Raw genomic sequence first — 24,532 nt, 5'->3', positions numbered from 1 at the left:
AACAGACTGTAAAGAGTGCCATTTTAGCTTCTGATAAGGCCACCGATAAGAAGGGTTATTATGTGATAACCCTTATCTTCGATACCTTTACAGCCGCAAGGCCTTCTCAGTTATTCAATTATTTCAATCAGACTACTTAATGTTATAGAACTATATAACCATTGCTTCTATTCAGATTTAGAGTAATACGATAGGGCTAGTCACAGATAGGTAGGCCCTTTGGTTGAAGGGGTATCAAAAAAAAGAAGAAAAAAGAAGGGGAATCCAGAAGCAGAGGTTGCACTGCCTGTTTAACAACATTCTAATTTTAACACGTTAAGGATACAATATATTTAGAACCGTACGTATATTCGTGTAAGGCAGTGACTCAAGTTTATCAATGGCCGTATCCCTTAGTAGTAGTTTATTTATTCCATATTACTCCCTAGTATCGTATCCCTTGCATACACAGTTGCGGGGGCCTTCATCCAACATGATCCAACATACAGGCTTCTTTGAATATTAAATCCTCAAAGATATTTACCATTTCACTCTCAACGAAAGCACTGTCAATAACGGCACCTATTCTAGATTTGTAACCTGTTAAAAACATTTGTGTAATTCAACATGCCCACCGTGACACTCCCTTCCAAGCCAGATGCCCCTATTGCCTATGAGCTTTACCAAGGCGATGTGACAAGCAGTCTCCTTGTCGTCTGTCTGAACGGCCTTGGGCTGTCACAAGCCGTTTGGAAGCCCACTATTGAACTTATACATAAATCAGGTTTCTCTCCTATGCCGTGGATACTTACGTATGACCGATATGGCCAGGGTGCCTCTCCAAGAGATCCGCGCGAAAGCTGGCCGAACAAGGATCCCGGATACGCACACACGCTAGACGATGTCACCGATGATCTCCACGAGTTGATTCAAACTCGATGCCCCGATCGTTCCTCACGTATTGTCTTTGTGAATAACAGCATAGGTGCACATATTGCGCGAAGATATGCTGATAGGTAATACACAACATGCTTACATATTTCTGCTATCCTTGCGGCTGACAGCATGTTTCTGAGCTAGGTATCCTAGAATTGTCGAAGGAATCCTATTCCTTGATTCCAATCCTGGAAATATTGACTACGAGAGCATCTGGCCGAATCCGAAGGACCCGTCCTTTAATCTTCAACAGATGACTCCCCCTAGCACCTCGCTTGATGTATACGAAGCCGCTTACACCAAGATGACAACGATATTCGCAGCAAGTGCGAAGAACAACGAGGGGTTTGATCGACGAGAGATCAAGAACATTCTTCCAGACCCATCAAAACCAAAGCTGAAGGGGTCGAAGTGTTCGGATAAAGGTCCTTGGGTGACAGTCGTGGGCCACGAGCTTGAACAATTCTCACAGGAAGAGTGGGCCATGATGAAGGTTCCTTTGGGCATGGCTGCCATGTATACTCAGCCGTAAGTGAATCATTATTCTCCAATAGAACATATGGCTAATAAGAAATAGTATGTGGGAGAAGTACAACGAGGGACTCTGTGGACTGACAGATCCAGAAAGAGCAAAAGGGCCACTTATCGCGCCAAAGTCTGGACACGTTATCCAAAAGGACAATCCGTCTTTTGTTGCTGAGCAGCTGGAAGACCTTATTAAGAAGGTCGAAAGTTCTAGCTTGTTCCCTTAGGTACCTTGTGAAAAGTTCTAACGGCTTCCACGTTGGAATTCTGACTGGTATATGAGCTATCAACATATATAATTTATACATTAAACTAGTTCAATGGCATAATCGTTCCGTAAATGTGATTATTAACCTACTTTATTATGTTAGGCCAGTCTCAATATTCCCCCAGTGAACATGCTGATATAGAACAGAAGCTGGAAATGGACAACTCTGTGGCTCCTCTGAGGACTACTACCATGGTCTCGTGTCAATATTTTATATTATAGAAATACTCTCGGTGTATGCAGGATAACTACCAGATGGCGCTTGCGCTGATAAATATTTCTGATCTAGGCTCTTGTTGATATGATCTTAATATCCTCCACGAAAGCTATCTGTAACTCAAGAAGCCGTCTCTATTTCTTCTTAATATCAACTATACGTATCTTGATATTTGTCGTTAAGACTGCTAAGAACGATAACCATTACTCTCTGTACTGGCTGCAAGCCGGCCGAGATATCATGAAACCGTACTGAAGAGTACATGATTACCTGAATTAAAGTAATTACTTACATAGGTGTAGCGAGCCTATAGTTGTTGGGTTAGCAGTCGAAATCATATCTTGCCTTTGACATGAATAGGGGGCGGCGCTGACCCATATTTATTTAGAGAAAGTACCTTGGTACCTATATGTAATAACTCACAATTAAAGAAAGTTAAAGAGGCTCTGGTCTAACAACATTGACTACCAACAACAACATCGACTACCGAGATAACTCGTATATAAGGATTCCTCACTTGATGGCTACACTACGAGCTATATCAGCCAATTCCACCCTACCTCTCGTGTTCAGGACTTTCAACAAAGCACACTACCTTGTGCGCACTATACAACACCAAGCATATGATGCTGCATTTGACCAAGATGACCTCACCGAAGCTAGAAAGTGGTATACTTCGTTCACCGAAAGTAACTTGCCAAAGGGTCAGACAAGCTACTCTAGGTCAAGCGGGCCTGGGGGGCAGCATGTAAACAAGTGAGTACACCCGATAAGTGGTACTATTCAAAGCTGATCTAATTCAAATAGGACTGAGAGCAAAGCCACAACAGTATGGTCCATCGAGGAGTTGTCTAAGGGCTTGCCAAAACTAGTTCGTTTGGCCTTGCGCTCTTCAAAGTACTATTCAAAAAGGAACGACTCCATCACAATTCAAGCCCAGACCCAACGGAGCAGGTCTGCTAATACTGATGATAATCACCTGAAGCTGGTAGAAGAACTGCAGAAGATTTACAGGGAACAAGTCCCAGGAACTACCAGTAGCGAAAAGATTAAGAAGTACGAAGCCTTGTAAGTTGGTCCTCTCCTATTGCTCATACTTCCCCTTGCGTGCTATTACTAACGCACGCGGATTAGAGAGAAATCAGCTCGCGAGAGCAGGCTCAGATCGAAGAAGCAGCAAAGTTCTAAAAAGGCATTTCGGAAAGGCAGGGGAGGTGATGAGTAAACATATCACATGCTCATCTAGAAACGCCTTCACCCTGAGGGACTTTGACGAATCGTCAACTTAACCACTGGGTACATACACAACGGAGCACCCTAGGCGTTTGTTGTTAACTAGCGAGAGTTGTGTGTGCAGTTTAAAATTGCTTACTGCCAATCGCCAACTCCAAGATGTAAGCGAACGTCTATAATCTGGGCACTTGTGGTGTCATAAAAATTGAATATTACATGTTACATGGTTCTGTTAAACATCACGATATAGCGATATTTATAGGGAATATCTAATAGAGTAGGTAGGAAGTTCCTTTTGTCCCTTCCCCCACGGTAGCAAGCAACGCGCCTATTTCTTTGCGGCTGACTAAAACGCCCAGAATGAGGGGCAGAAAAGTGGAGCAACAGCTGAATCCCTTTTCCGTCTGATCGTCTCAGCTTTCCTCATTTTCGCAACACAAAACATCTGTCAACTACCCTAAAGACACCTAACTAACCTAAGATACTTCCTAAGACTGGAAGTTATTATAAAGGTTTTGCACCTCCTAACATCTGTTAGTGTTCAACTGCTACGTGCGCTACGATTAGAAGCCAGCGGATTTGCGCCTAGCCCCTCCCGATTGGATCGACGGCGCACATCCGTCCCGAGGCTAATTCGATTTGGTCTTTCATTAGAGCCTTCTCTCGTATTGTTAGCCAGTCTAGCTTATTCTCTTAAGTCGAGTCGGCAGATTATCTTCTCCTTTTATAACAGAGTGCTCGGTAAATTATAAGTTATTCGAAACATGCGCGACTAACTTATTGTTACCCTTAAATGACGATAACGACCCCTTGATCGACATTCCTCAACCACCGAATCTGTTCTGCTTACAAGCCAGACCCTGCTCTACCCTAATAGCGTCGTCCTACGTCTTTACCATCTAAGCATATATATCGCTCATAAGGTCTCTTCCACCCCCCATTATTTACAATGGCCACCACCGCCGCGTCTGTTCCGAGCAACGGCTCTCCTCGTCCGAATCCCCAAATACAGCCATGTAGATACAAGGTGGGAAAGACGTTGGGCGCGGGCTCATATTCTGTTGTAAAGGAGTGTGTACATATTGATACTGGTCGTTACTATGCCGCAAAGGTTATTAACAAGAGACTAATGGCCGGTCGCGAACATATGGTGCGTCCTATTTCTTAGACTGTATCTTGGTTTCTACATGGTCTCGGAACGGCGCATAAAGATTAACCTTATACACTACACTAGGTTCGAAATGAGATTGCCGTCCTTAAAAAAGTCTCGATGGGCCATCAAAACATCCTGACCCTCGTCGACTACTTCGAGACGATGAACAACCTTTACCTTGTAACCGACCTTGCGCTCGGCGGGGAGCTCTTCGATCGGATCTGCCGCAAAGGGTCGTACTACGAATCTGATGCTGCCGACCTGATTCGCGCGACACTATCTGCAGTCGCGTATCTCCACGACCACGGTATCGTACATCGTGATCTTAAGCCCGAGAACCTACTCTTCCGTACTCCCGAAGACAACGCCGACCTTCTTATTGCCGATTTTGGCCTGTCGCGTATTATGGATGAAGAGCAATTCCACGTCTTGACGACGACTTGCGGCACCCCAGGATACATGGCGCCCGAGATCTTTAAGAAGACTGGCCACGGCAAACCAGTTGATATATGGGCTATGGGGGTTATTACGTACTTTTTACTGTGCGGATACACGCCGTTCGATCGCGACAGTGACTTCGATGAAATGCAGGCGATCCTAAACGCTGACTATAGCTTCCAGCCAGTAGAATACTGGCGCGGTGTCAGCGATAACGCAAAGGAATTCATTCGCCAGTGCCTTACCGTCGACCCTAACAAGCGCATGACAGCGCACGAGGCCCTATCTCATCCTTTCGTCGCCGACTATAGCTTGAGCGGCGACGGTGATAGAGGCCAGAACCTACTCCCCACAGTGAAGAAGAACTTCAACGCGCGTAAGACGTTACATGCAGCTATCGACACGGTGCGGGCCATCAACAAGCTACGGGAGGGCCACGCGAATGCTCACCTGATGGACGGCACCCGATCGGCAGAGCCGAGGCAGGGCGCCCCCCCGCTAGACAAGGCCGAGGTAGCAAAAGGCGACTCGGGCTACTCAAGTATGCAGAACGAAGACGTAGATATGGGCGGCATGGACCCTGACTCGGGCGTACCTGCGAGTTTAAGACCCGGCGTCGCTGCTAACCGGGTTGTTGAAACGTCGAAAGGATTATGGAGTGCCAGCCAGCCACGACGATGAGGCAACACTGTATCATATCGGGAGTTGGAGTTGCATACTTTTGAGGCGATAGGGGGGATAATTTTATCTAGACTGCATCTTGCGAGAGCGAGTGATGGTATATACGGGGATGAGACGAGAGACTGAAAACCCCTATAGTTTTATGACGAGATGAGATGGACTACCGTACGGTTATGTACATGAACGAGAAAGATAGCGGTAGCGCAGCGAGCGCATTAGCAGTCGCATTTTTGGATAGCGAGCGAATATCGGCAGATATAGCGATATGGATCTTGCAATGGCGGTGTTGTAATTAGGATAGCCCAAGTTCCGTACGGAAATAGCCATTTCGAGGTATTAATCTCACCACTAACAATTTTGCTTTTTTAATTACTGAATTGTGAGGTCGATGCAACACGGAAGATATCATATATATATCTTAGCCTGTGATAATGGTGATGATCTAATGTATGTAAACTTACCTGTGATGCAGATTGCATCGACACGACCGACTGAGTAACAGATCTCCTCAGTGACAAATCATGATCCTGAATAGCCATGTACATAATGCAACTGAAAGACGGTACCGATATCTGACTCTTGGTCCCATGACCCAGAGCTGCTATGTAGATTATGTATATACTTGAATGATGGCACCATAATGAGACCTTCTCCTTTGCATGTATGTATACATAGTTGGTCACCTTCATAAGTCGCAAGCTAGCGTAGCAGTGCGCGCGGTTGAGCTAGAGTTAGCTTAAATACGGGAATGCCAATAGCGATTTGCATATCTTCCAGATGGATCTTCTTTCGTCCGGGTACGTTTGGGGGATAGTGTACTTCCATATCGAACAGGCATGTGATAATCTTCGATATGATCATCTGAGATGTTTCCAATGGTCGGTAACTAGGCATATTTACTTGAATTAATATTCCGGCACTCCGGCAACAGTATCTTTCCTAGACTACATACTAGTTACATCACATGTAACTATCTAATGTATGTACACATTTCCACCTCACTTCCCATGAACTTATATTGATCTCTGTTCACACAAGATTATAGAATAGCATGAATTTTAACATCATGAAAACAGACATCGTCCCCACAACGCTCCCTTATTCTTTAATGAAGCCGAACTAGTTCCTAGTTTACGGTGGTCTAAGAAGAAAAAAAGTAGGAAAAGGAAATAAGATGCAAGTACCGATGCCTACCCTGTCAATGTTCAGGACATCCATGTCATTAAGGGTTTTTCTTTACAGTACCTTAGAAGTGTATCGGTACAGATGAAGCTGTTGGTGTGACATGAGTTGACATGAGAAAAAGTAAAGCCTCATGTAGCTACGAAGTACAATACATTATCCCTTACCTCCGTATGTAAATGTTAAAAAGTGTTACCGAAGTTTGACTTAATGTAACAATTAATGTGTCCGGGTTTAATATTCCGAAACCCGTCTCTTATCTAACAAGCGTCCCTTGCTGCTAACTGCAAAAGGGAACACTTTGGCAGACATCTTGATGGCATGGGAATTTACTGTCGCGTGATCGAACTTTGAAAAAGGCAATACCTACAAAACGGTCAAGGGAAATTCTTCACCTCGACGGGTCCGACAGGGCACGCTTAGACCGGCTAGGCGATAAAGTTATCGAGGTGACAGAGTCCGTGTGTCGGTAATTCGCGGAGAGAGTAGCATTTGTCCCTCAGCGCATCCCGTCGATTCTGGTCAGATCTTCGCATGGTGCCACTTTGATGCTCCGATGCTCCGTTGCGACGTCTAGGATACAACTGTGGCATTTACATATGTAGTTATGAAAAGTCGAGACTTGGAAAGGGAGAAGTTTGAAAAAATGGCACGATGCCGCATTGGGATCTCGATTCAAAAACGAACTCCGAACCCCGAGGTTAGCAAGTAGGTAAATGATGGCCGGGCAACAAATAAATGCTCAATTATGCAAATACTGTAGCACGAATAATCTAATCTCCTTTTTTTTCTTCTTTTTTCCTTCCCGTCAGTTAAGAAAGAGTCCGCTTGGTTGGCTTTAATGGTGTTCCCGATCGGTGAGTCGGGCAGAAGCGGAGACCGAAGCGGGAACTTAGACATCAATTGAGGGGCGGCCTCGAGACTTGGATCCACTTTCTCTTATTTTTCCGTTTTAATTCACCTTTTTTTCTTCTTCTTTTCTGCGCACGCGATCTCGTTACTGATAAACGTTTTACAAGAGGTACAAAAGGTGACCCCCATTTGCGCCATGCAGACGGTACATGCATATGTACATTAGGCATGTGGTACACTGCTATATCCTGTACCGTACTCTTAGTGATCCTTTACTTGTTTGGATGAGTGCATCTGCTGCATTTACCTAAACGCATCTATCCATCCAACCTCAATATAGCTGCTCATCAACACCTGAGAAACGGACGGGCACACACGACACATTGCTGTTATTACCCTCACGTGTCCATTTCTCAATCCCGGTTGTTAAGATCTCTAACTTGTTGGTACGTACCTAATTGATAATGACGTACATACGCGTAGGTACTACAGTACTGTAACTTGTAGGATGTGACGAGCGGCTCTGGGATCCTTGCAATAGCACAAAATGGACCGCCAAGACCCTAAAACCTTGTACTAGCGTTTCAATGCCAAGATCCGGTTGCATTGCTATTGTTACACAAGCGCGCATCTTGTATTGTACATTTTTCGTACTATATTTCGCACTTCGTACCCGGTCTCGTTTGTACAAATAACGGATCTTGTATGTAGAAGTTATGCACGTGTGTAACCCATGTAAGCACCGCATGCCACCCCTAGTCCCCGACTCTTCCGATGGCGTCCGCCCTCGCTAGCGCTGATTAATTCCCGCTTGCCGGATTCCAAAGGGTTCTCTTGTTTGATATTATCAACTGGTGAAGTCCGCAAGTCCGCAAGGGACGGGACTGTAAGATGAGAGGACATATAAATATGCTGACCTAGCAGTACTGCTGACCTAGGTCACAGTTCGCTTTCGTTTAGAATTTGCGGGAATTTGGCATGGGAATTATCGAACCTCGTTGTTACCGGTGTTTTGGTGCTTTGAAATCGAGCCCCATAGAATCGATTATGTCATTTGTCCTGGACACAGAGGTGGACACCTGCGAAAAAAGAGACCTCGGCATCATTGCTGTCAGTAATCCAGTCCAAAGGATGGCCAGGCTAGAATTATTTCAAGGCTGATTTGAAGCAAGGCTAACGCGTTCCACGACTACATCTTACATTCCATCGAAGTCGAGGGACCATGGAGTAAGACTTCAAGGTATTGGGCTGAGGAGCACCCTTACGCTTACACATTTGATATCCTCTATGCTATATCCGCAGTTCCATATCCATATTCGTCCACAGTGTGTAGACATTTCAATATAATGAAAGAAGCGCAACTCATTCTTTAACCACGTGTCTGCCTCCCTTACAAACCCTATTATACGCGCCAGAAAACTATGAATTGCATTATGGGGAGGATGACTGATCTTCAAGCTGCCGAAGAAGTGAGTAAGCGGTTCGCTTTCGTTACAGCTAAGCATCATCTATAATAACTCGGCCGATGCTCTGCAGTATGGAATCAGTATCAGAATCCCGTTCGGTTAGATTCAAGTAACGAATAGCGTTGTGTTACGAAGGAAGCAGACTGGCGGGACAAGTGATAAATCTTATCTTAGTCACTAACCTTAGGCTTTTTCTGGTTTCCTTTATGACTGGGTTAGCTTGCATATGCGACGTATTCGGATGCTGGCGCTAATGCAGAGGCAAGAATACTCCCTGACTCCCAATCCCGAACCGTTTTAGAATTTAAAGTTGCGGTACGGCGCTTGCGCTATGTACACTAAGTTCTTAGTACATACCGTTGGTACATGTACCTGAATACTTGGACATGTGCGGGAGGCTGCAGTAAAACTTAATGTGACTGCTTTGTTGCTTTTGCATACAAACATAGTATGTACTTGCATGCATATTAGAACATTATCTTTAATTCGCTTCCTGCTCTTTTCCGCCTTGTATTGGTCGAAACATTAAACTGTAGGTGATGTCCGATGTACTGTACATTGACATTTAACTGTGCAGCTACACGTATCTGTGGATGCACAATCGGCATGGGTCCCCGCTAAGTTTATACCCCTGTCATAAGGCCGAGTAAGATGGGAGCAGGGGAGGTACCATTTTTTGAATCCATTAAATCCATTACTCATAATCCACTCCTAGACCAAATATCCATGACCATCGACACAATTCTACCCAATCAGCCATGCCTTACTTTGCGTCTCTCGCATCCCTGTCCCCGTTATATCCGGATACCTGAGTTATTATGTATGTATTGTACGGCAAGCAACAAAGCACCGGGGGCGGTTAGGTAGCAGAACAGTTGTGGTGCGGTAGAGGTAGTGTGCTCTGCTTTTATTTCTTTATTATTATATATCATGTACCTCCCCTTCCCTTTTCTTTCCGCTTCCCGATCGCACGATCCAGGAATTGCGTTCCGTATGTGATTCTTCACGACAAGCCGACGACCTCGACCTCATCTGCCTTCGCCTGGCGTTTGGGAGGACAACCAGCCCCAACATTCCTCGCCCAACCCACCTTGGCTAACCTTGGTAACCTCCGGTACAACAAGACTTTGCAGACCCGGGTCAGACTCCTCCAACTGCAGATAAAATACCTACGGTTTTCCTAGGAAAGACAGAAAGATTTCCCCCGGCGTCGTACGAGAGCGTTCCGATGCAGCAGACAAACACCGTCGTCGAAACGGAGACACAGCTCCCTCTGGGATGGCGCGAGAGGTTGAGCCCGTCCAAGCTAAAGACAATACCAGGCCGTTATAACCTACCCCGAATGTTCAGCCACTCGTCCAAGCAAATGCGAGAATCCGGTTCCAACCCGACGAGGAGTATCTCCGCTTTGCAAACCTCTTTTAAGATCACAGATACCTTTGAGCTACTGAGGACGAGGAAATGGAGCCTATTCGACGTGCAATATCTTGGATTGGCCGGTTTCACCATTTTTTCGCTGTGGATTATTGACCCGTCGGCGCCTATTATTAAGACCCTCGCCGCCTTAGGGTATCTTTCGCTTTTGTTCATGCCCGTAACAAGACAATTCTTTCTCCCGTCATGGCCTATATGGACTTATCTCCTCTACTTTTTCTCTAGCCGGTAAGCTTCCATTTTTTTCGAAGAGCTCTTATCGGCACTTCTACTACTATTCAACCTTCCAGTCAAGGAGGGGTTTTATTTTATTCATATTGCTAACTAGCCGATTGCAGCTTTATCCCGTACGACATTCGTCCGGATATCCTCGTGAAGGTGCTTCCTGCTTTAGAAGATATTCTATATGGCGTTAGCTTTTCAAACGTCCTTTCTGCATGGACACATCCTGTGCTTGACTTATTCGCCTGGATTCCATGTAAGACAACCCCCATTTCAGAAAATTTCATCTTATCTCTACAAGGCCGGGGTCCTACTCGGATTTTCGCATCTGAAGATCTTTGATTCAATTGACTTGCAAGAAACCATTGCTGACTTGATTCCCCACAGACGGACTAGGTCACTTCGGACTTCCCGCTATTTGCTCCGTGATCATGTTCATTTTTGCTGCTCCGGGTACCCTCCCGATGTTCGCTAAAAGCTTCGGATGGATGAGTGTTTTGGGTGTATCGATACAGCTCTTTTTCCCATGCACACCACCCTGGTACGAAAGGCTGCACGGCCTCGAGCCCGCAAAATACGGAATGCAGGGTTCCCCGGCCGGGTTAGCGCGGATCGACGCACTCTTCGGCATCGACATGTACACCACTAGCTTTACCACGGCACCCGTACCTTTCGGAGCTTTCCCGAGTCTTCACGCCGCCGACGCGATCCTCGAAGCCTTGTTCATCACTTATTGCTTTCCCAAGCTTAAGGGCCTGTGCTTATTCTACGTCTGTTGGATTTGCTGGGCGACGATGTATCTGAATCATCACTACGCTGTCGATCTGCTCGGTGGTGGCATCATCGCTTATTCCATCTTTGCTGTGGTTAGGAAATACTGGCTGCCCATTCAGCAGCCTGGGAAGACATACCGTTGGCAATACGAGTATGTCGAAATTGGTGCTACGAAGAAGAACAAGCCTCTGGACGAGGAACTTGGATATGGTCCCGTCGGAGCCGCTAAGCGAAGTGCGGACCTGTCGGACGAATTTACAGTCTTGGACAGCTTCATGCACTCGGGGTCATCGAGCGGGAATTCGAGCCCGACATCAAGCATCCGGAGCGATAAGAGCGACAGGAGAAGAGATTAATTGCATATAAGAGACGGCACTGGCATTATGATACCACGATACACTTAATACTAGAAGTTAAGACGAAATAAATTAATACCGCCGAAAGGCGAGATCATTACTCTATCTACGCCTTCCGCGAACTTGACAGTTCTACATCCGTGATATATCTGAAGATACTGGTTTTTACTATTGAGCCTCATAGCATGATATATTGATCGATTTGTCTGAAGCCGATTTTACCTACTCTGAAGCGCATACTTTTTGACAGATTACCCTGCCTAACTGTCAAATATTTTACGAAGCCGCTCCTCATTTACGCGCTTGGGAATAAGAAAGTGACCATAACATCCTATTATATTCATAGATGCATCACCAGCAACAACTGTCATTAGGATTCTTTAGCTAACAGGTCGAGCACAGGTCGTCTCTACATGTCCGTCTTGAAGTATTTTAACGCCATGGAGGAAATATCTTTTCAATTATCATCCGTTAGAGTTCGGCTGGAAGTGAATTCTATTGATCTACATCATACTTCGTACCCTTCAGATTGCAGCATCTCCCCCGATACTTGTCTTCCCAACGGCAAACTTCTGTTTTTCACTAGAATCCAGACTTTGACCTGCCAGACCTTCTTCTGCGTGGCTTTCGTTGTCGGAGGCATGCTTGGTGTCTTGCTCGACCGGGACGTGGTTACGGACAACAAGCCACGTGGGGAATACAGATAGACCTATAGAAACATGTGTTAGTCAGTCTGTATAAAACGGCACGGGATCCAAATTTCAAGGCCCAAGACATTGATGAGATATCAAACTTACCAAGCAGGATGGTGTTTACGGCTAGAGGCACACGCCCAGCATCCTTAAACTTTTGCGTATTGATTCCAAAACTAATGGCCTGGGCAAAGCTCTCCTGTCCTCTTAGGATGCCCGAGAACCGTGTCAGCTCCGAGATATTGTCAGTCATGCTCGCGACGAGATAATCTACTGCGAATTAGCAATTATCCTTCCATGATACACCCCCATTGCGGAAATTTGAGGCCACTTACAAAGCCAATTCTGAAGTGCCTGTCGGGAAAAGTCCCAAAGGACCAGCACGAAGAAGCCCTCGACGAACCCCTTGTCCTCCCAGTCGTAGGCAGGTGGGTTGACATTATACCGAATTTGAATCACCCAGCCGTATACCCAGGCCACTATGTGCACCACCACGACGTAGAAAAAGCCGATCACTATGCGCTTCTTGACCGGAAGACCCTTATAATCCAGCAGCGTGCTCATAATTTGCGACGATATCAGGGTGCCGAAGTTATTCACGAAGCCGATCAAGGCGCGCGCTCGCACACCGAAGTAGTACGACTGGAAGTTGCTGCTATACTGGTTGAAGTAGGCCGCCCAGAAAACCGGCAGCAGGAGGAGGATATCCTTGCGCTTGCAGGCCCTCCATAGCGCACGGAACTCCCCTGCGAAAGAGCCTTCGCTCTTAATGATAACTTTCGATCCATCTGAACGCTGCACTTTCTCCGGTGGCGACAGCGCGAGCGCGAGGGGAGCGGCAACGCATTGTAGCGCGATGAATATCAGGTATACTTGGTATCCTACCTTGCCCTTAGCCTTGGTGCCCTCGTCATGGTTTAGCGCAAGCACGATGGCGCCGCCGACTAAGGGTCCGCCCGTGCGAAACCACAGCCATATATTGAGATAACGACCTCTTTTTGCAGGCTCGGGATAGCCTACCGCGATGGCTGCTTCTGAGCACCAAAACGCTGTCCAAATCCAAGTTAGCAGGTTGTACGAACGTAGGCAACGTAGCTATGTCTATATGAATGGAGTCGTACCACCGGCGCTCAAGCCGCACGCCACGGCGCCAACTAATACAAGCCAAGTATTGCCGTAGCGATTGTTCGCATATAAGCCAGCCGAATAAACCGGGTACCCCACAGCGCCCAGAAAAAGCGTCCATCGTAGACCAATGCTATTGGCGATGGGCGCGCCAAACAAGCACATGAACCCCATGATGGCGAAGACGAGCGAATTAGCCGCGTTAACCAAGTACGGCTCTTGCGCGCCGCCAGCGCCTAGGTTGTTCATCGCGTTCCATAGTCCCGGGGCGATGAAGCCGACGCCGCCGATGACGAAGGCGTTGAAGAGCGTTGTGTGGTACCACGTGCGCTTCTGCTTGACCGCGGAGCCGTCCGTCGGCGCGTCTGCGATAGAGGAGCTACTCATTTTGCTGGTCGACTCGAGTGGATTGTAGGTATTGCCCGGCTCAAGTTTAGCAGTTTGGCTGTCGACAATGCCGTCGGAACGAGGCGAAAATCGGTCGAGGCAAAAATCCACGAGAGGCCCTAGGTAATCCAGCTCTCCAGCTTACACGAGAAGCGACGGATATGATCTTTATATCATACCAGCGGTATGGTACCACACGCCGACGTTGGAAGTCTTCATTTTTCTTGTGACATTACACAATATTTGGTCCGATGGCGACATCTTGGCTCGGTCCACAACCCCGGCCTGCTGCAGGGTATCGACCGCTCCGGGTCCATAATTTCGGCCGTTCTAGCTAGATCTAGACCGTAAAGAAGATGGCTTTGCCGATTCCAGCCGTTGGAAGACGAGGGGTGTTTTGACCTAGGAGTTCTTCATGGGACGCTACTCTACCTAAGAACAGAGAAGAGTGGGAGGTTATTGGATACATGAACTCTTAAGGTCAACATTGAGAGAAAGACTACCTAATTTAGTAGAAAGTCTCGAGTATTTTCTTGGCAGAAGCTAATTTCAGATACATAGACTAATATATCATTATTTCGTGCTCGCCATCAACCCCGACGATTGACTTACCCAGCAATATCCCCATGTAAATGGAATAAACCGCCACAGAACCCAATGAGATCCTCGTACGCGCAGCTGCCTATGATACTCTCTGCTCTTCAACAGCTGCTATTGCAGCGATAACATTGTCCAATGCACCTGGCAGATCCGAGTGAATACATATACTGAACCCTTGCCTATCAACGGGTATATCCACCGCATTCCCGCTGTTGGAAATGGCCTGGCCCTTACTCGTGAAGATGCGGATACGCTCAGCAATCAGCTCTGGAGTAACAGGGGCGGACTCTGCCACTGGTACCAGTCCGCCTTGGTCATTGTAGTCAATGTCCACATAGAACTCAGGGATAAGCTCTACTCCAAGCCTCTGGCAGTCCTCGACCATCTGCTTAGTTGGCAGTGAATAAATGGGAACCTTAAACGCTTTGACGGCGCGGAGCACGGCATCTCGAATACCAGCGTCTCGCTGGATGTAGAAGTAGAGCTCGCCGTGTGGCTTGACGTGGTTCAGCGGCATGTCCTCTGCAGCAATTATAGCTGCAAGAGCGCCGACTTGATATAATACCAAAGCGTACATATCGTCAGGAGAAATCTCCATGCGGCGACGACCAAAGCCAAGGAGGTCTGGCATTCCCGGATGAGCACCAACTCGCACACCATGTTGCTTTGCAAGGCGAACTGTGCGCACCATAGTAGAAGGGTCGCCGGCGTGGAAACTCTTTAGGGTTAGTTGAGATAGGAACGGGGTTGATCAGAACTAACCCGCAGGCAATATTTGCTACATCGATATAGCGCATTAAGTCCTCGTCAGGCCCCTATCGACCATTCATGCATGAGCGAGGGGAAAATAATAAACGGCAGGGGAAAGGTCTTACTAGTTTCCATCGTCCAAAGCCTTCCCCCAAGTCGCAGTTGATCTCTATCCATCGCAACTGGGATTTACCTTCAGACATGATGTATTCCGTACTGGATCTATGATATCTATTTTGTTTGGACTTTATTAGTAGCTATAATGTTGATTATAGGATGGCACTTTGTACCTATATTGTATAGCCGTTGAAGATCGACGATCCCCGAGTTCACCCCGCAGATACGCAACTCGCATATTTTATCAGCCGGAGGACTCCGTTTGTACAGTAGATTGTTATCTATATCCCTACACGAGACTAGTCGCTATAGGCACCCGCCAAGTAACTCTGATCATCCCGACCGCGAGGGTTCTCAATGTATGCGAGGTAACCACTGGTTAGACCAACCATTTTCAATGTCACTGTGATGAAAAACCCTGCGACGTGGTTCATTTATTTCTTCAAACCTGAATTCCCAGCATTTACCTGCTGCAGAAACCATATTAGATGGTTCAGGCTTGCTTCCGGAATCTTGATCTTAGGAGTAAACAAAGGTGAATTAAAATATCTAGGAGCAATCGTACAAGATTAGAGGGTAAATAGGTACCCAGTTGCTGAAGTTACCGATATCCAGATGTTCTCCACGTGGAGTAGTTGGACTCGTTAACACATTAGAGATTCCACTTATCCCTTAACACGTATAATTCCCTGATTGTATGAGCGAAGGATGCATCACCTATGTACCTAGACATTTCCGACCCGTAACTGCAGATAACCCGATTTAATCAGGCTTCTGAAGGAGAACAAGCAAAGTCCCGGATGATACTAACGTTCCTTCTTGAACCAGAACTTCCTTAACTACGAAACCATGATGAGATTCCTCTGCTATGACTGGAATCTCCATTTTCATGGCTTCAAGTATAACAATCACTTTCTCTTGCTCTATTACATCACCGCGATTAACTTGAATCTTCCACACCTTTCCCATCTGAGGCGACGAGACCGTCACTACTCCTGACCCTACGTCAGTTATCTCTTGAGCGCTGGCATGATTCCGTTCCTGGTCCAGCTGCCACTCTGATAGTAGCTTTTCTTCGCGGACACGCATAAGTTCTTCTGCTGCTCCCTGCTTGGCGCGAAATTCGAGCGTCTCTGGTAGATTGCGTTTCTCCTGATCCTTAGCAAGTTCGGCTTGGAAATCAAATACAGTTTCTTCAACCTGTATCTTATATACGCCGGCCTCAAACTGCCTTGAAATTTCCTCGTACTCATCGAGATTCACCTCGTAAAAGTCCACTAGGTCAAATGGCTCGCATAGCCACGGCTTCGCTTCCCTGAAGCCTGGCCGTAAGGCGTACGTGTCCCAGACTGGAATTGACTTGGCAAGCATCATATAACCACCAGGCTGGTCAGCTGGATATATGCAGAACATACCACCCCCAAGGCCCACTGTACCAGGGGGTGTAGAGATACGCGTTGGGTTATATTTCTGAGACGTTAGGCGCGCCATAGGATCGAGAGGCCATAAGAGTGGCAATCCTGACATAAAGCCGACAGTGACGACGAGAAATCGCGTCTTGAGAAGGATCTCGAAAACATCACTACGGGAGGCAAGCCCGTTATTCTCTTGCACATAAGAGACGTTATCTGGGACATAGGCAGCTTTATTGCGTTGCAAGGTGGTATAACGACTCTCCGCTTCGCGGACCGAAGGATGATCGAAGACAATAGGGAGGCGAAAGCGACGCGCTGCCAAAGGCTTCTCGATATTGCTGCTTTGTTGATGGGCTTCCTTGATTAAGAGAACTACATCTGGCTGGGAAATTATGCCCGGCTCGTACTCAACAGTGATGGCTATCAAAAGAATCAGCCATGTTACCAAGCCGTTATCGTCCAAAGAGTATACTAACAATTAATGCTAATGTGAATAAAAGTCCCCGGGATGTTACGGCTCTGGATGGCTCTGGCCAGATTATTTGCTGCTACTGAGGTCTCGAGGCCTGCTTCTTCAGAGACGTCGACATTGACGATAATAAAGCGGTCGCCGCCCTAAATATAACGGTATGAATTAGCAAATTTGAGCTCTTCCACCGTGCCGAAGAACATACTTGGCGTAATGTCAGTCTCGGTCCCCCATGGCCACTCGAAACTACTTGCAATATTGCATCTGGCCTTAGATGCTTTTCCTTTATCTCCAAAAGAGACAGCGCATGCTCTTGTTCTAGAATGCCGCTAGATATATGCTTTGCAACTGTACCGATGAAACTCGCCTTCTGGCTAGCTATCTTCCGAGCGGAACTGTAAGATACCGGCGTCAACCTCGTCTTGTCGCCAGGTTTGAGTCTTCCTAGTTTCCATAGATCTGCGGAGACAACCGTAGAGGAGGAAAGAAAGCCGCCGAGTCCAGGAGAATCTTGCGGGAAAATCACGCCGGTATCACCTGTCCAGTTAATCCCCCCTGGCGATGGATAGTGATAGTCGATAATATTGCTTGGATGACTACCGCCGTCCCCTCCGTTTTCTCGTGCCCACTCAATCTGTGGACCAATTAGGCGTATCCCCGTTCGGTTGCAATTATGGTCCACAGTCCACTCGGTCGAGTAGAGAATTTGTCTGCCGGTTTCTGTGATGTAGTCGTCGGAATCGTGTGGACCGTGCATCACATAGATATCTGTCACAGTGGTGGGAGGAATTAAGTCCGATGGGAGTTGATACGCATCAGGTAGATCGGATTTTTCGATATGGACTAGTTCGATATGGTCACCACGTCGTAGTTGTCGACCCTTCATCGATTTTAGTAATCATATGAGCTCCTTTGGTGATGAGTATACTCACTTGTATACCGCCCAGGGCGAGGTTCGGTGTGGTGGACTTGGATCCAAGCCATTCGGGCCTAAGTTGTGTTAACGGGTCAAGTCAGTAACCTTTCTGGAATTACTTACACCCCTGGAAATCCTCCTCGGATCGCAATGTAGCATCGGCCTCCCGGACTGGCGGATGCTCCTATCTTTAGTACATCGCCCTGATTCATAATAATCCTGGACCACATCTGCTTAACGTTTCCGTTCACCTCCACGGAAAACGGTGAGCCAGTAATAGCTATCACACTTAAGCTAAAGAATTTGAGCTTGGGTCCACGAGCCGTGACTTCGAGACATTCTATATCCTCCGAGTTCCCGACGAGCAAATTGGCAACTGTAGCAACGTCAGCGGTGGTTTGGCTATATAGTTGGGCTAGTTCCCATTCATCGATCAGTATAACGTACTAGTCGCAGCCAAGTCATCCATTGGTCCACTCGTTGGTATTCCATAACCTTTGCGTGTCCTGTTACAAGCTTGCTGGACGGTGGTGAAAACACCTGGATCATCAATTTGGATGCCCGTAGGATGGAAGGTGAATTGTGTATCTAGGAATGTCGTAAGGGTTGTTCCTCTGGAGAATTCTATTTAATAATTTAGTTGAAGATAGACTTGGAGATGATGTTATAGCTCTACTCACCTGTCGAAGTAATTATCGACTTCAGCATTGTCAAGTTCATCACAAGCCCGCCGACTTCTGAGGTATCCAAGGCTTTTCGCATAGTCGCAATTGATTCTTCTCTTGTAGCACCATGTACAATTACCTTGGCCAACAGGGAGTCTAGCTCCGTGTCAGATGAAGTTTGAATGGAACTTGAGCTTCACTTACCGAAATAGGGGCTAACAAATGTGCCAAGCTGTATCCATGTATCCACCCGAGCGTGTTGATTAGGCCAAACAACTGACTGGACAAAACCGGAGCTAGGTAGGAAAGAATCAGCTGGGTTCTCACAGCATACCCGGGCTTCGATTGCGGAGCCTTTCGGGGCCGCCTCTGCTCGTATCCTCAGAAGCTCGTCAGAAGGAATTCCGGATTCTTTGGACAGTTGATGCTTGGCCTGCTGTAGCATCAAAGCGACAAGATCCACACCGTAGCAAAGTTCCGTGACGCCGTGCTCGACTTGCAAACGGGTATTCATCTCCAAAAAGAAGAAGTCGCCCGTTTTATCGTCGACGAGAAACTCTACAGTTCCAGCTGAAGAGTAGTTGATAGATCTTGCGAGAGTCAAGGCGGAGGAGATAAGACGACTCCTTAACTCGGGCCGGCTAACTAGATACGGACTAGGAGACTCTTCTATCACCTAATATGAAGATACCGGTGATCAGGATGTGATACTTAGAAGGGTGTTGATAAACAGACCTACCTTTTGGCGGCGTCTTTGAATACTACATTCTCGTTCGCCAAAATCTACCACTTCGCCTGTCCCGTTTCCAAAGACCTTGAGCGTGGCAATTAGGACGGTTACTGGCTGAAAATTGAATCAATCAGCTAAACATACTTGAATCTCGATGTGGTGGCTGGAGCCATAGTATTTCTCTAAAAAGACTCCCGTATCGCCGAAAAGTTCTTTCGAGCGGCTCTCCACATTGGCAAATGCTTTCGGAACGTCGTTCTCGCTCTCGCAAATATATTGACCCATACCGCCGCCGCCACCAGAAGCTTTTACTATGACCTAAATCAAGCAGGCTTGAAGTTAATAAACGAACCAACTCGTAAGACTTTACCATCGGATCGGTATTGATGGCATCATAACCAAATAATATAGAAGAATAGGGGCTGACCGGGAAGCCTATCTTCTGTGCTATTTCAAGCGTCTCCGCTGCATTCCTCAATAAGCCAGAGCCTTGAATAACAGGGATACCTGCGGCAGTGGCCAGGCCTCTCGCTACATGTTTCAAGCCCATTTGATAGATTGCTTCGCTATCAGGGCCTATGAAGATCATGCCTGCATCGTGAACCCGACGAGCAAATTCCGCATTTTCGCTTAGAAACCCGTACCCAACAAAGATGGCGTTGATGTCTTGCTTCTGGCAAATCTCAAGGATCGCATCACTGCAATTGCTTTATTAGTGATGTTGGTATGAGCATAGTATAAGCCAAGTTTACATATTTGTGTATGCTCGAGGCCCTTCTTCTTCAAGCAGGACGCTCGAATCAGCAAGGCGCACATGAAGCGAACTAGCATCCGCCGTGGTAAAAATAGAGACGCATGGGAACGATAGCTGTTTGCACGCTTGGATACACCGTACGGCAATTTCGCCGCGGTTCGCAATGAGTATACGAGGAACGAGAGACATTGTATGGGCTACTACGTTTCTAAGAAACAACGAATAAGGGGATGGTTGGAGAAAGGGTACATGCTATTTATAGTACTCGATAGCAAATGCTTTGATGGCTATAATATTACTAGGGGTTGGCTATGCTAGGTAACTAGTGATGAGGGGAACTGATAAGCGTTCAGGGGGATGATTGGATCTGGGAATGCTGCAGATAGGGGTCTGATATGTAAACCGTAGACGAGTTTTAGAAGACCTCGGTGTGCTTCAAAGCAGGTGTTGAAGGCCATACATAACTGGTAGTTAGTTACTGCAACCTTGTCTTGGTTTGCGATATTTCTGAACTCGTTATTTGAGAACCCTTAAACTTGTGTCCTTTTTGTATTACATGACCAACCCATAGACTTTATATGTATAGCCTAGAGACGGTACCTCTGAGTGCCGTATTATTATAAAGTAATTTCAGAGGACTACTGATAATGATATTGGGGTATCAATCTAGGTGATCGAGTGTTATGTAAAATAACTGGTAGCTACCTACATAGGTATTCAGGGTTTATCTAATCTCGTCATGTAATATCAACCAGGCCCCTGAGAGAGGGGCTGGATTTACGTTGAGCCGAACCGAACAATCAATTTAGTATCCCTTGTGAAGGCAATCCGTACATACGAGATAGAATCACTCGGGTAGACTACCAACGATTCCTATAGTTACCGAGAGTAAAGCATACTTGCGCTTTGGATATCACTGTGGCCCTTCGACATTGTATCCGAGTACGTGTCTTAGAAGAAGACTTTAGCCAATAACATAGCTGGACAGCTGGATGAGGTCCCACTATGGATGAGCTATTGTTGCCTGCTTTACTAACGTCCTACGTGGCTGTGCCGCAGAAGACGTATATAAAAGGATATGGATGAGTGTGATTCGCCTTTTCGACATATTTACGGCATAAAAAATATTAAATATAAATTGTCCTTCGAGATGGCAGGTCCATCCAGCATAGCAGACGAATATGACGAATATGAGATCGTCAATCACGAAGAAACCTCGTTGAGCCCCGAAGAATTGGAAGAAATACGCAACTGGCTTAAGCCCACCGACTACCTAGCCGAATCTGGTGAATTCGGCCGTCATCTCTCATCCCAAGCTCCCGGAACCGGGCTTTGGATTTGCGAGACTGATGAGTATAAGAAATGGCATGACTCTTCAGAGCACGGCAGCCTTTGGATAAAGGGAGCTGCTGGCGCAGGGAAAAGCGTCATGGCGGCTTCGGTTATTAATCATTTGCGCACATCTGAGGACTGTCCTGTCCTCTTCATGTTTTTCCGAAATATCGTCGCAGCCAATTTCTCACCGCGTGCTCTCATTCAAGATTGGCTTGCCCAGCTTCTGCCCTACTCTCCTAAGCTACAGTTCTCTCTCCAGTCACGCCTAAAGACAAGCTTGGTAGAGACTTCGGACAACGAACTCTTTCAGCTTTTTCTTGATGGAGTATCATCTGTCCCGAAATGTTTCTGTATTGCTGATGCCCTGGACGAGATGGACGAGATGACTCCTGGAAACAGGCCGCTTCTTGATAGGCTTAATAGCTTGGCCACCTGTCGTCCTCACTCTTTGAAACTGCTCATCACCAGTAGGCCCAAGCAGCATCTGCAAAGTGCCTTGAGAGACTCGTCGATCGTTCACATTAGCCTCCAGCAGCGTCTTGTGGATGCCGATATAGCAGCGTATCTACACCATCGTTTTGATAAACTTCCTAAAACCGATAATGCACAAGAAATTAAACAGCAGGTCATAGATATGGTAGCAAAAATGTCTCAAGGCTTATTCCTAGTTGCAAAGCTTACGATGGACCAAGTGGAAGCCTCTTTTATTGCAGATGGCCCAGTGGATATATCTACTCTAGAAGAAACTCTTCCCGTAGGGTTGGAACAGAATGGGTTTTCGCCGTTTCACTACGCTTTGCGTAGGTATCCTACGACCTAAGGTTTGCGACCTGCTGCTCTCTAAAGGCGCCAGTATGGACCCTGACCCGAACGGTCTCACAGTACTTCATAATATAGCTTCCCAGTGTCTAAAAACGCGCCGCAAACCGCTCAGCTCCGGACGCATAGACATAGAGCTACCTGAAGACTATTTTGATCAATGCTTAGCTCTCTGGTAAAGGTTCCTAGGGCCTATCGATGTAGCTGACAATGCGGGTAACACCCCCCTTTTTACGTATCTATTATCCAAGGATAGAGACCGACGCATGGAGCATCCTGGAGAATGCCATCTTCTTCACTACGATAAGCTTTTCCCGCGCGATAGCCGTGTTGCCATCTTCGCGGTAAATAAAGAGCTCGAGACGGCGTTACATGTGATTGCTAGGAGAGAAAAGACATACTATACGGGAGAGGGTCATGATAAGGCAATGTTTGAGGCTTTCATTGCTAAAGGGCTAGATCCGTTGAAAGAGGATGCTAAGGGGAGGAGCGCATTGGATGTTGCCAGCGTCTTTGAGAAAAATGATATTATCGCGATCTTCGGAAGGAAGTAGAACTTTCATCTCATAATGAAGTTGGGATTGAATGATGTTGATTGAGTAAGAATCTCACGACTCCACTTTATCTAGTAGAGATCTTAAATATGCCCTCATCACTTGCATCGCTATTCCCTTAGATTAGGTAATTGAAGGTATAACCTTAATCTGAAAGTCGAATTAAAGTTCGCCGTATGATGCAATTATCTATATTTATCTTATAGTCTTCTAGATTCTACATCAACATACCTAAGGCAATCATAAATCTGCCTCCTTAGGCACCCAATCCAACCCCTTTTGTTCCCCTACCAAAGTCAGTATCTTTCCTTCATCAATAACAGCTTGCAGATTTCTCAACACGAGAAGTTCCATCTCTCGCTGAGTCTCGACGGTAGTTGTCCCAAGATGAGGGAGCAAAAACGCTCGGTCATTCTTCACCAATCCAGGATGGATCTCCGGTTCGTTCTCAAATACATCGAGACCTACTGCCGAGACGTGTTCCGATTCTAGCGCAGCCACCAGGTCAGCCTCGTTGATCAGCGCTCCACGCGCCGTATTTACAATTACGACACCCTTTTTCGTCTTGGCTAGTTCCGGCGCCGAGATTATGTGTCGGGTGTTTTCGTTCAGAGCTAGGTTAAGGGATAGCACGTCTGACTGAGCCAGTAACTCGTCAAATGACACGTATTTCGCTCCTTTCTCCAGAGACGGATCCAGCTGCCGTCGGTTGTGATAAATGATATTCATCCCGAAACTGCGCGCACGGTCTGCCATTGCGCGTCCAATCCCACCCATTCCTAAGATTCCAAGGGACTTGCCGCGAGGGTCGTGACCTAGCTGCACCCTCCCCTTCCAGCGGCCCTGGCGTAGCGCAATCAGCGGCTCGTGCACATATCGCAAAGCACCCAACATAAGGAATATGCCGACGTCAGCGGTAGCATCATCAACAGCCACGGGGGTGGAGGACACAGCAATCTTGCGCTCGCTGCACGCCGCTACGTCAATGTTGTCGTAGCCCGCGCCGTTGTGCGCGATGAATTTCCAGGACTCCGGTAGCGCTGCAACGAGCTCACGATCGAAAGGCCCCGTTATTGCGGTAGAGACGTTAGACCGATAGCATCCGCTGACCGCGGCGTAAGTTCCATTTCGGCAGTTCTCAAGAAACTGCTCTCGCGTTCCCTTGCGGAACTCAAGGAGTGTGTACTTGCTACTGAGGGACTTCCATTCTTCGTTTGTGTGGGCTAAGTTCCCAATTAAAAGAACGGTAGGAGGCGACGACATGGTGAAAAAAGATTGTCAGTTATATCTTTGCTGTAGCTTGAGGCGGTGGTTTGGTTGTATGTATGTATAATGTGGTGTACCTGTGTAATGTAATACAGTATAGCCGACAGATGCCGAACTTCGGAGGTGGTGACCTAAAATCGCAATCGCATTGCACCAAGATCGCGGATTCCTCACGCTATTTATAGCCCCGTTTAAACTTCATTCACTAGCGCACATGGACTA

At 46.8% G+C, this 24,532-nt stretch overlaps 10 protein-coding genes across 10 annotated transcripts; 6 read left to right on the top strand and 4 right to left on the bottom strand.

Annotated features, from left to right (window-relative positions):
* Positions 1 to 468: 468 nt before the first annotated feature.
* Positions 469 to 1,731, top strand: F4817DRAFT_247124 (Alpha/beta hydrolase fold-1). Its single transcript, XM_049299112.1, has 3 exons — positions 469 to 995; positions 1,060 to 1,443; positions 1,493 to 1,731. The coding sequence occupies exons 1-3, from the start codon at positions 607 to 609 to the stop codon at positions 1,665 to 1,667; spliced, it is 948 nt and encodes a 315-aa protein (XP_049155407.1). The 5' UTR covers positions 469 to 606; the 3' UTR covers positions 1,668 to 1,731.
* Positions 1,732 to 2,389: 658 nt separating this feature from the next.
* F4817DRAFT_349010 (uncharacterized protein) lies at positions 2,390 to 3,526 on the top strand (the record flags this gene model as incomplete). Its single annotated transcript, XM_049304771.1, has 3 exons — positions 2,390 to 2,681; positions 2,733 to 2,993; positions 3,060 to 3,526. Coding segments are annotated over exons 1-3 (584 nt in total), but the record flags the coding sequence as incomplete, so codon positions are not given.
* On the top strand, positions 3,527 to 5,914 carry F4817DRAFT_349009 (calcium/calmodulin-dependent protein kinase type I). The gene is made up of 3 exons (XM_049304770.1): positions 3,527 to 4,308; positions 4,393 to 5,836; positions 5,891 to 5,914. Exons 1-2 carry the CDS (start codon positions 4,108 to 4,110, stop codon positions 5,428 to 5,430), a joined length of 1,239 nt encoding a protein of 412 aa, XP_049155405.1. The 5' UTR covers positions 3,527 to 4,107; the 3' UTR covers positions 5,431 to 5,836; positions 5,891 to 5,914.
* A 4,064-nt stretch (positions 5,915 to 9,978) lies between these two features.
* F4817DRAFT_246895 (PAP2-domain-containing protein) lies at positions 9,979 to 11,923 on the top strand. The gene is made up of 3 exons (XM_049299110.1): positions 9,979 to 10,592; positions 10,703 to 10,842; positions 10,974 to 11,923. Exons 1-3 carry the CDS (start codon positions 10,159 to 10,161, stop codon positions 11,714 to 11,716), a joined length of 1,317 nt encoding a protein of 438 aa, XP_049155404.1. The 5' UTR covers positions 9,979 to 10,158; the 3' UTR covers positions 11,717 to 11,923.
* Positions 11,924 to 11,978: 55 nt separating this feature from the next.
* On the bottom strand, positions 11,979 to 14,261 carry F4817DRAFT_247051 (MFS general substrate transporter). The gene is made up of 4 exons (XM_049299111.1): positions 13,530 to 14,261; positions 12,744 to 13,457; positions 12,514 to 12,678; positions 11,979 to 12,425 (listed from the first exon to the last, which is right to left on the bottom strand). Exons 1-4 carry the CDS (start codon positions 13,918 to 13,920, stop codon positions 12,241 to 12,243), a joined length of 1,455 nt encoding a protein of 484 aa, XP_049155403.1. The 5' UTR covers positions 13,921 to 14,261; the 3' UTR covers positions 11,979 to 12,240.
* Positions 14,262 to 14,602: 341 nt separating this feature from the next.
* On the bottom strand, positions 14,603 to 15,473 carry F4817DRAFT_361321 (LamB/YcsF; the record flags this gene model as incomplete). Its single annotated transcript, XM_049306395.1, has 3 exons — positions 14,603 to 15,236; positions 15,283 to 15,335; positions 15,396 to 15,473. The coding sequence occupies 3 exons, from the start codon at positions 15,471 to 15,473 to the stop codon at positions 14,603 to 14,605; spliced, it is 765 nt and encodes a 254-aa protein (XP_049155402.1).
* Positions 15,474 to 15,882: 409 nt separating this feature from the next.
* On the bottom strand, positions 15,883 to 20,559 carry F4817DRAFT_348989 (AHS2-domain-containing protein). Its single transcript, XM_049304769.1, has 12 exons — positions 20,335 to 20,559; positions 20,010 to 20,280; positions 19,727 to 19,900; positions 19,592 to 19,666; positions 19,057 to 19,528; positions 18,868 to 19,008; positions 18,635 to 18,811; positions 18,311 to 18,563; positions 18,204 to 18,261; positions 17,477 to 18,151; positions 17,279 to 17,417; positions 15,883 to 17,222 (listed from the first exon to the last, which is right to left on the bottom strand). The coding sequence occupies exons 1-12, from the start codon at positions 20,523 to 20,525 to the stop codon at positions 16,150 to 16,152; spliced, it is 3,699 nt and encodes a 1,232-aa protein (XP_049155401.1). The 5' UTR covers positions 20,526 to 20,559; the 3' UTR covers positions 15,883 to 16,149.
* A 589-nt stretch (positions 20,560 to 21,148) lies between these two features.
* F4817DRAFT_348987 (uncharacterized protein) lies at positions 21,149 to 23,182 on the top strand. The gene has a single exon (XM_049304768.1). It carries the CDS (start codon positions 21,415 to 21,417, stop codon positions 22,489 to 22,491), a length of 1,077 nt encoding a protein of 358 aa, XP_049155400.1. The 5' UTR covers positions 21,149 to 21,414; the 3' UTR covers positions 22,492 to 23,182.
* On the top strand, positions 22,625 to 23,184 carry F4817DRAFT_246819 (uncharacterized protein). The gene has a single exon (XM_049299109.1). The coding sequence runs from the start codon at positions 22,757 to 22,759 to the stop codon at positions 23,042 to 23,044; it is 288 nt and encodes a 95-aa protein (XP_049155399.1). The 5' UTR covers positions 22,625 to 22,756; the 3' UTR covers positions 23,045 to 23,184.
* On the bottom strand, positions 23,183 to 24,510 carry F4817DRAFT_348986 (D-isomer specific 2-hydroxyacid dehydrogenase). Its single transcript, XM_049304767.1, has one exon. The coding sequence runs from the start codon at positions 24,305 to 24,307 to the stop codon at positions 23,285 to 23,287; it is 1,023 nt and encodes a 340-aa protein (XP_049155398.1). The 5' UTR covers positions 24,308 to 24,510; the 3' UTR covers positions 23,183 to 23,284.
* Between the last annotated feature and the right edge of the window lie 22 nt (positions 24,511 to 24,532).

This window comes from Daldinia loculata, assembly GCF_022478755.1.
Source record: "Daldinia loculata strain CBS 113971 unplaced genomic scaffold F4817scaffold_62, whole genome shotgun sequence".
Lineage (NCBI taxonomy): Eukaryota > Fungi > Ascomycota > Sordariomycetes > Xylariales > Hypoxylaceae > Daldinia > Daldinia loculata.
This window is presented reverse-complemented; position numbering and strand designations above follow the sequence as displayed.

Excerpts from the sequence above, each read along its gene's own strand:
- F4817DRAFT_247124 (XM_049299112.1), top strand. The coding sequence starts at position 607 with ATGCCCACCGTGACACTCCCTTCCAAGCCAGATGCCCCTATTGCCTAT. Across the intron at positions 996-1,059 it reads GCGCGAAGATATGCTGATAG|GTATCCTAGAATTGTCGAAG; the intron begins GTAATACACAAC and ends TTTCTGAGCTAG. Across the intron at positions 1,444-1,492 it reads GCTGCCATGTATACTCAGCC|TATGTGGGAGAAGTACAACG; the intron begins GTAAGTGAATCA and ends AATAAGAAATAG.
- F4817DRAFT_349009 (XM_049304770.1), top strand. The coding sequence starts at position 4,108 with ATGGCCACCACCGCCGCGTCTGTTCCGAGCAACGGCTCTCCTCGTCCG. Across the intron at positions 4,309-4,392 it reads TGGCCGGTCGCGAACATATG|GTTCGAAATGAGATTGCCGT; the intron begins GTGCGTCCTATT and ends ACACTACACTAG.
- F4817DRAFT_246895 (XM_049299110.1), top strand. The coding sequence starts at position 10,159 with ATGCAGCAGACAAACACCGTCGTCGAAACGGAGACACAGCTCCCTCTG. Across the intron at positions 10,593-10,702 it reads CTCTACTTTTTCTCTAGCCG|CTTTATCCCGTACGACATTC; the intron begins GTAAGCTTCCAT and ends AGCCGATTGCAG. Across the intron at positions 10,843-10,973 it reads CTTATTCGCCTGGATTCCAT|ACGGACTAGGTCACTTCGGA; the intron begins GTAAGACAACCC and ends GATTCCCCACAG.
- F4817DRAFT_247051 (XM_049299111.1), bottom strand. The coding sequence starts at position 13,920 with ATGAGTAGCTCCTCTATCGCAGACGCGCCGACGGACGGCTCCGCGGTC. Across the intron at positions 13,458-13,529 it reads GTGCGGCTTGAGCGCCGGTG|CGTTTTGGTGCTCAGAAGCA; the intron begins GTACGACTCCAT and ends GGATTTGGACAG. Across the intron at positions 12,426-12,513 it reads CGTAAACACCATCCTGCTTG|GTCTATCTGTATTCCCCACG; the intron begins GTAAGTTTGATA and ends ATGTTTCTATAG.
- F4817DRAFT_348989 (XM_049304769.1), bottom strand. The coding sequence starts at position 20,525 with ATGTCTCTCGTTCCTCGTATACTCATTGCGAACCGCGGCGAAATTGCC. Across the intron at positions 20,281-20,334 it reads CCTCGAGCATACACAAATAT|TGATGCGATCCTTGAGATTT; the intron begins GTAAACTTGGCT and ends AAGCAATTGCAG. Across the intron at positions 17,418-17,476 it reads CGAGACTGACATTACGCCAA|GGCGGCGACCGCTTTATTAT; the intron begins GTATGTTCTTCG and ends CGTTATATTTAG.
- F4817DRAFT_348987 (XM_049304768.1), top strand. The coding sequence starts at position 21,415 with ATGGATGAGTGTGATTCGCCTTTTCGACATATTTACGGCATAAAAAAT.
- F4817DRAFT_246819 (XM_049299109.1), top strand. The coding sequence starts at position 22,757 with ATGGAGCATCCTGGAGAATGCCATCTTCTTCACTACGATAAGCTTTTC.
- F4817DRAFT_348986 (XM_049304767.1), bottom strand. The coding sequence starts at position 24,307 with ATGTCGTCGCCTCCTACCGTTCTTTTAATTGGGAACTTAGCCCACACA.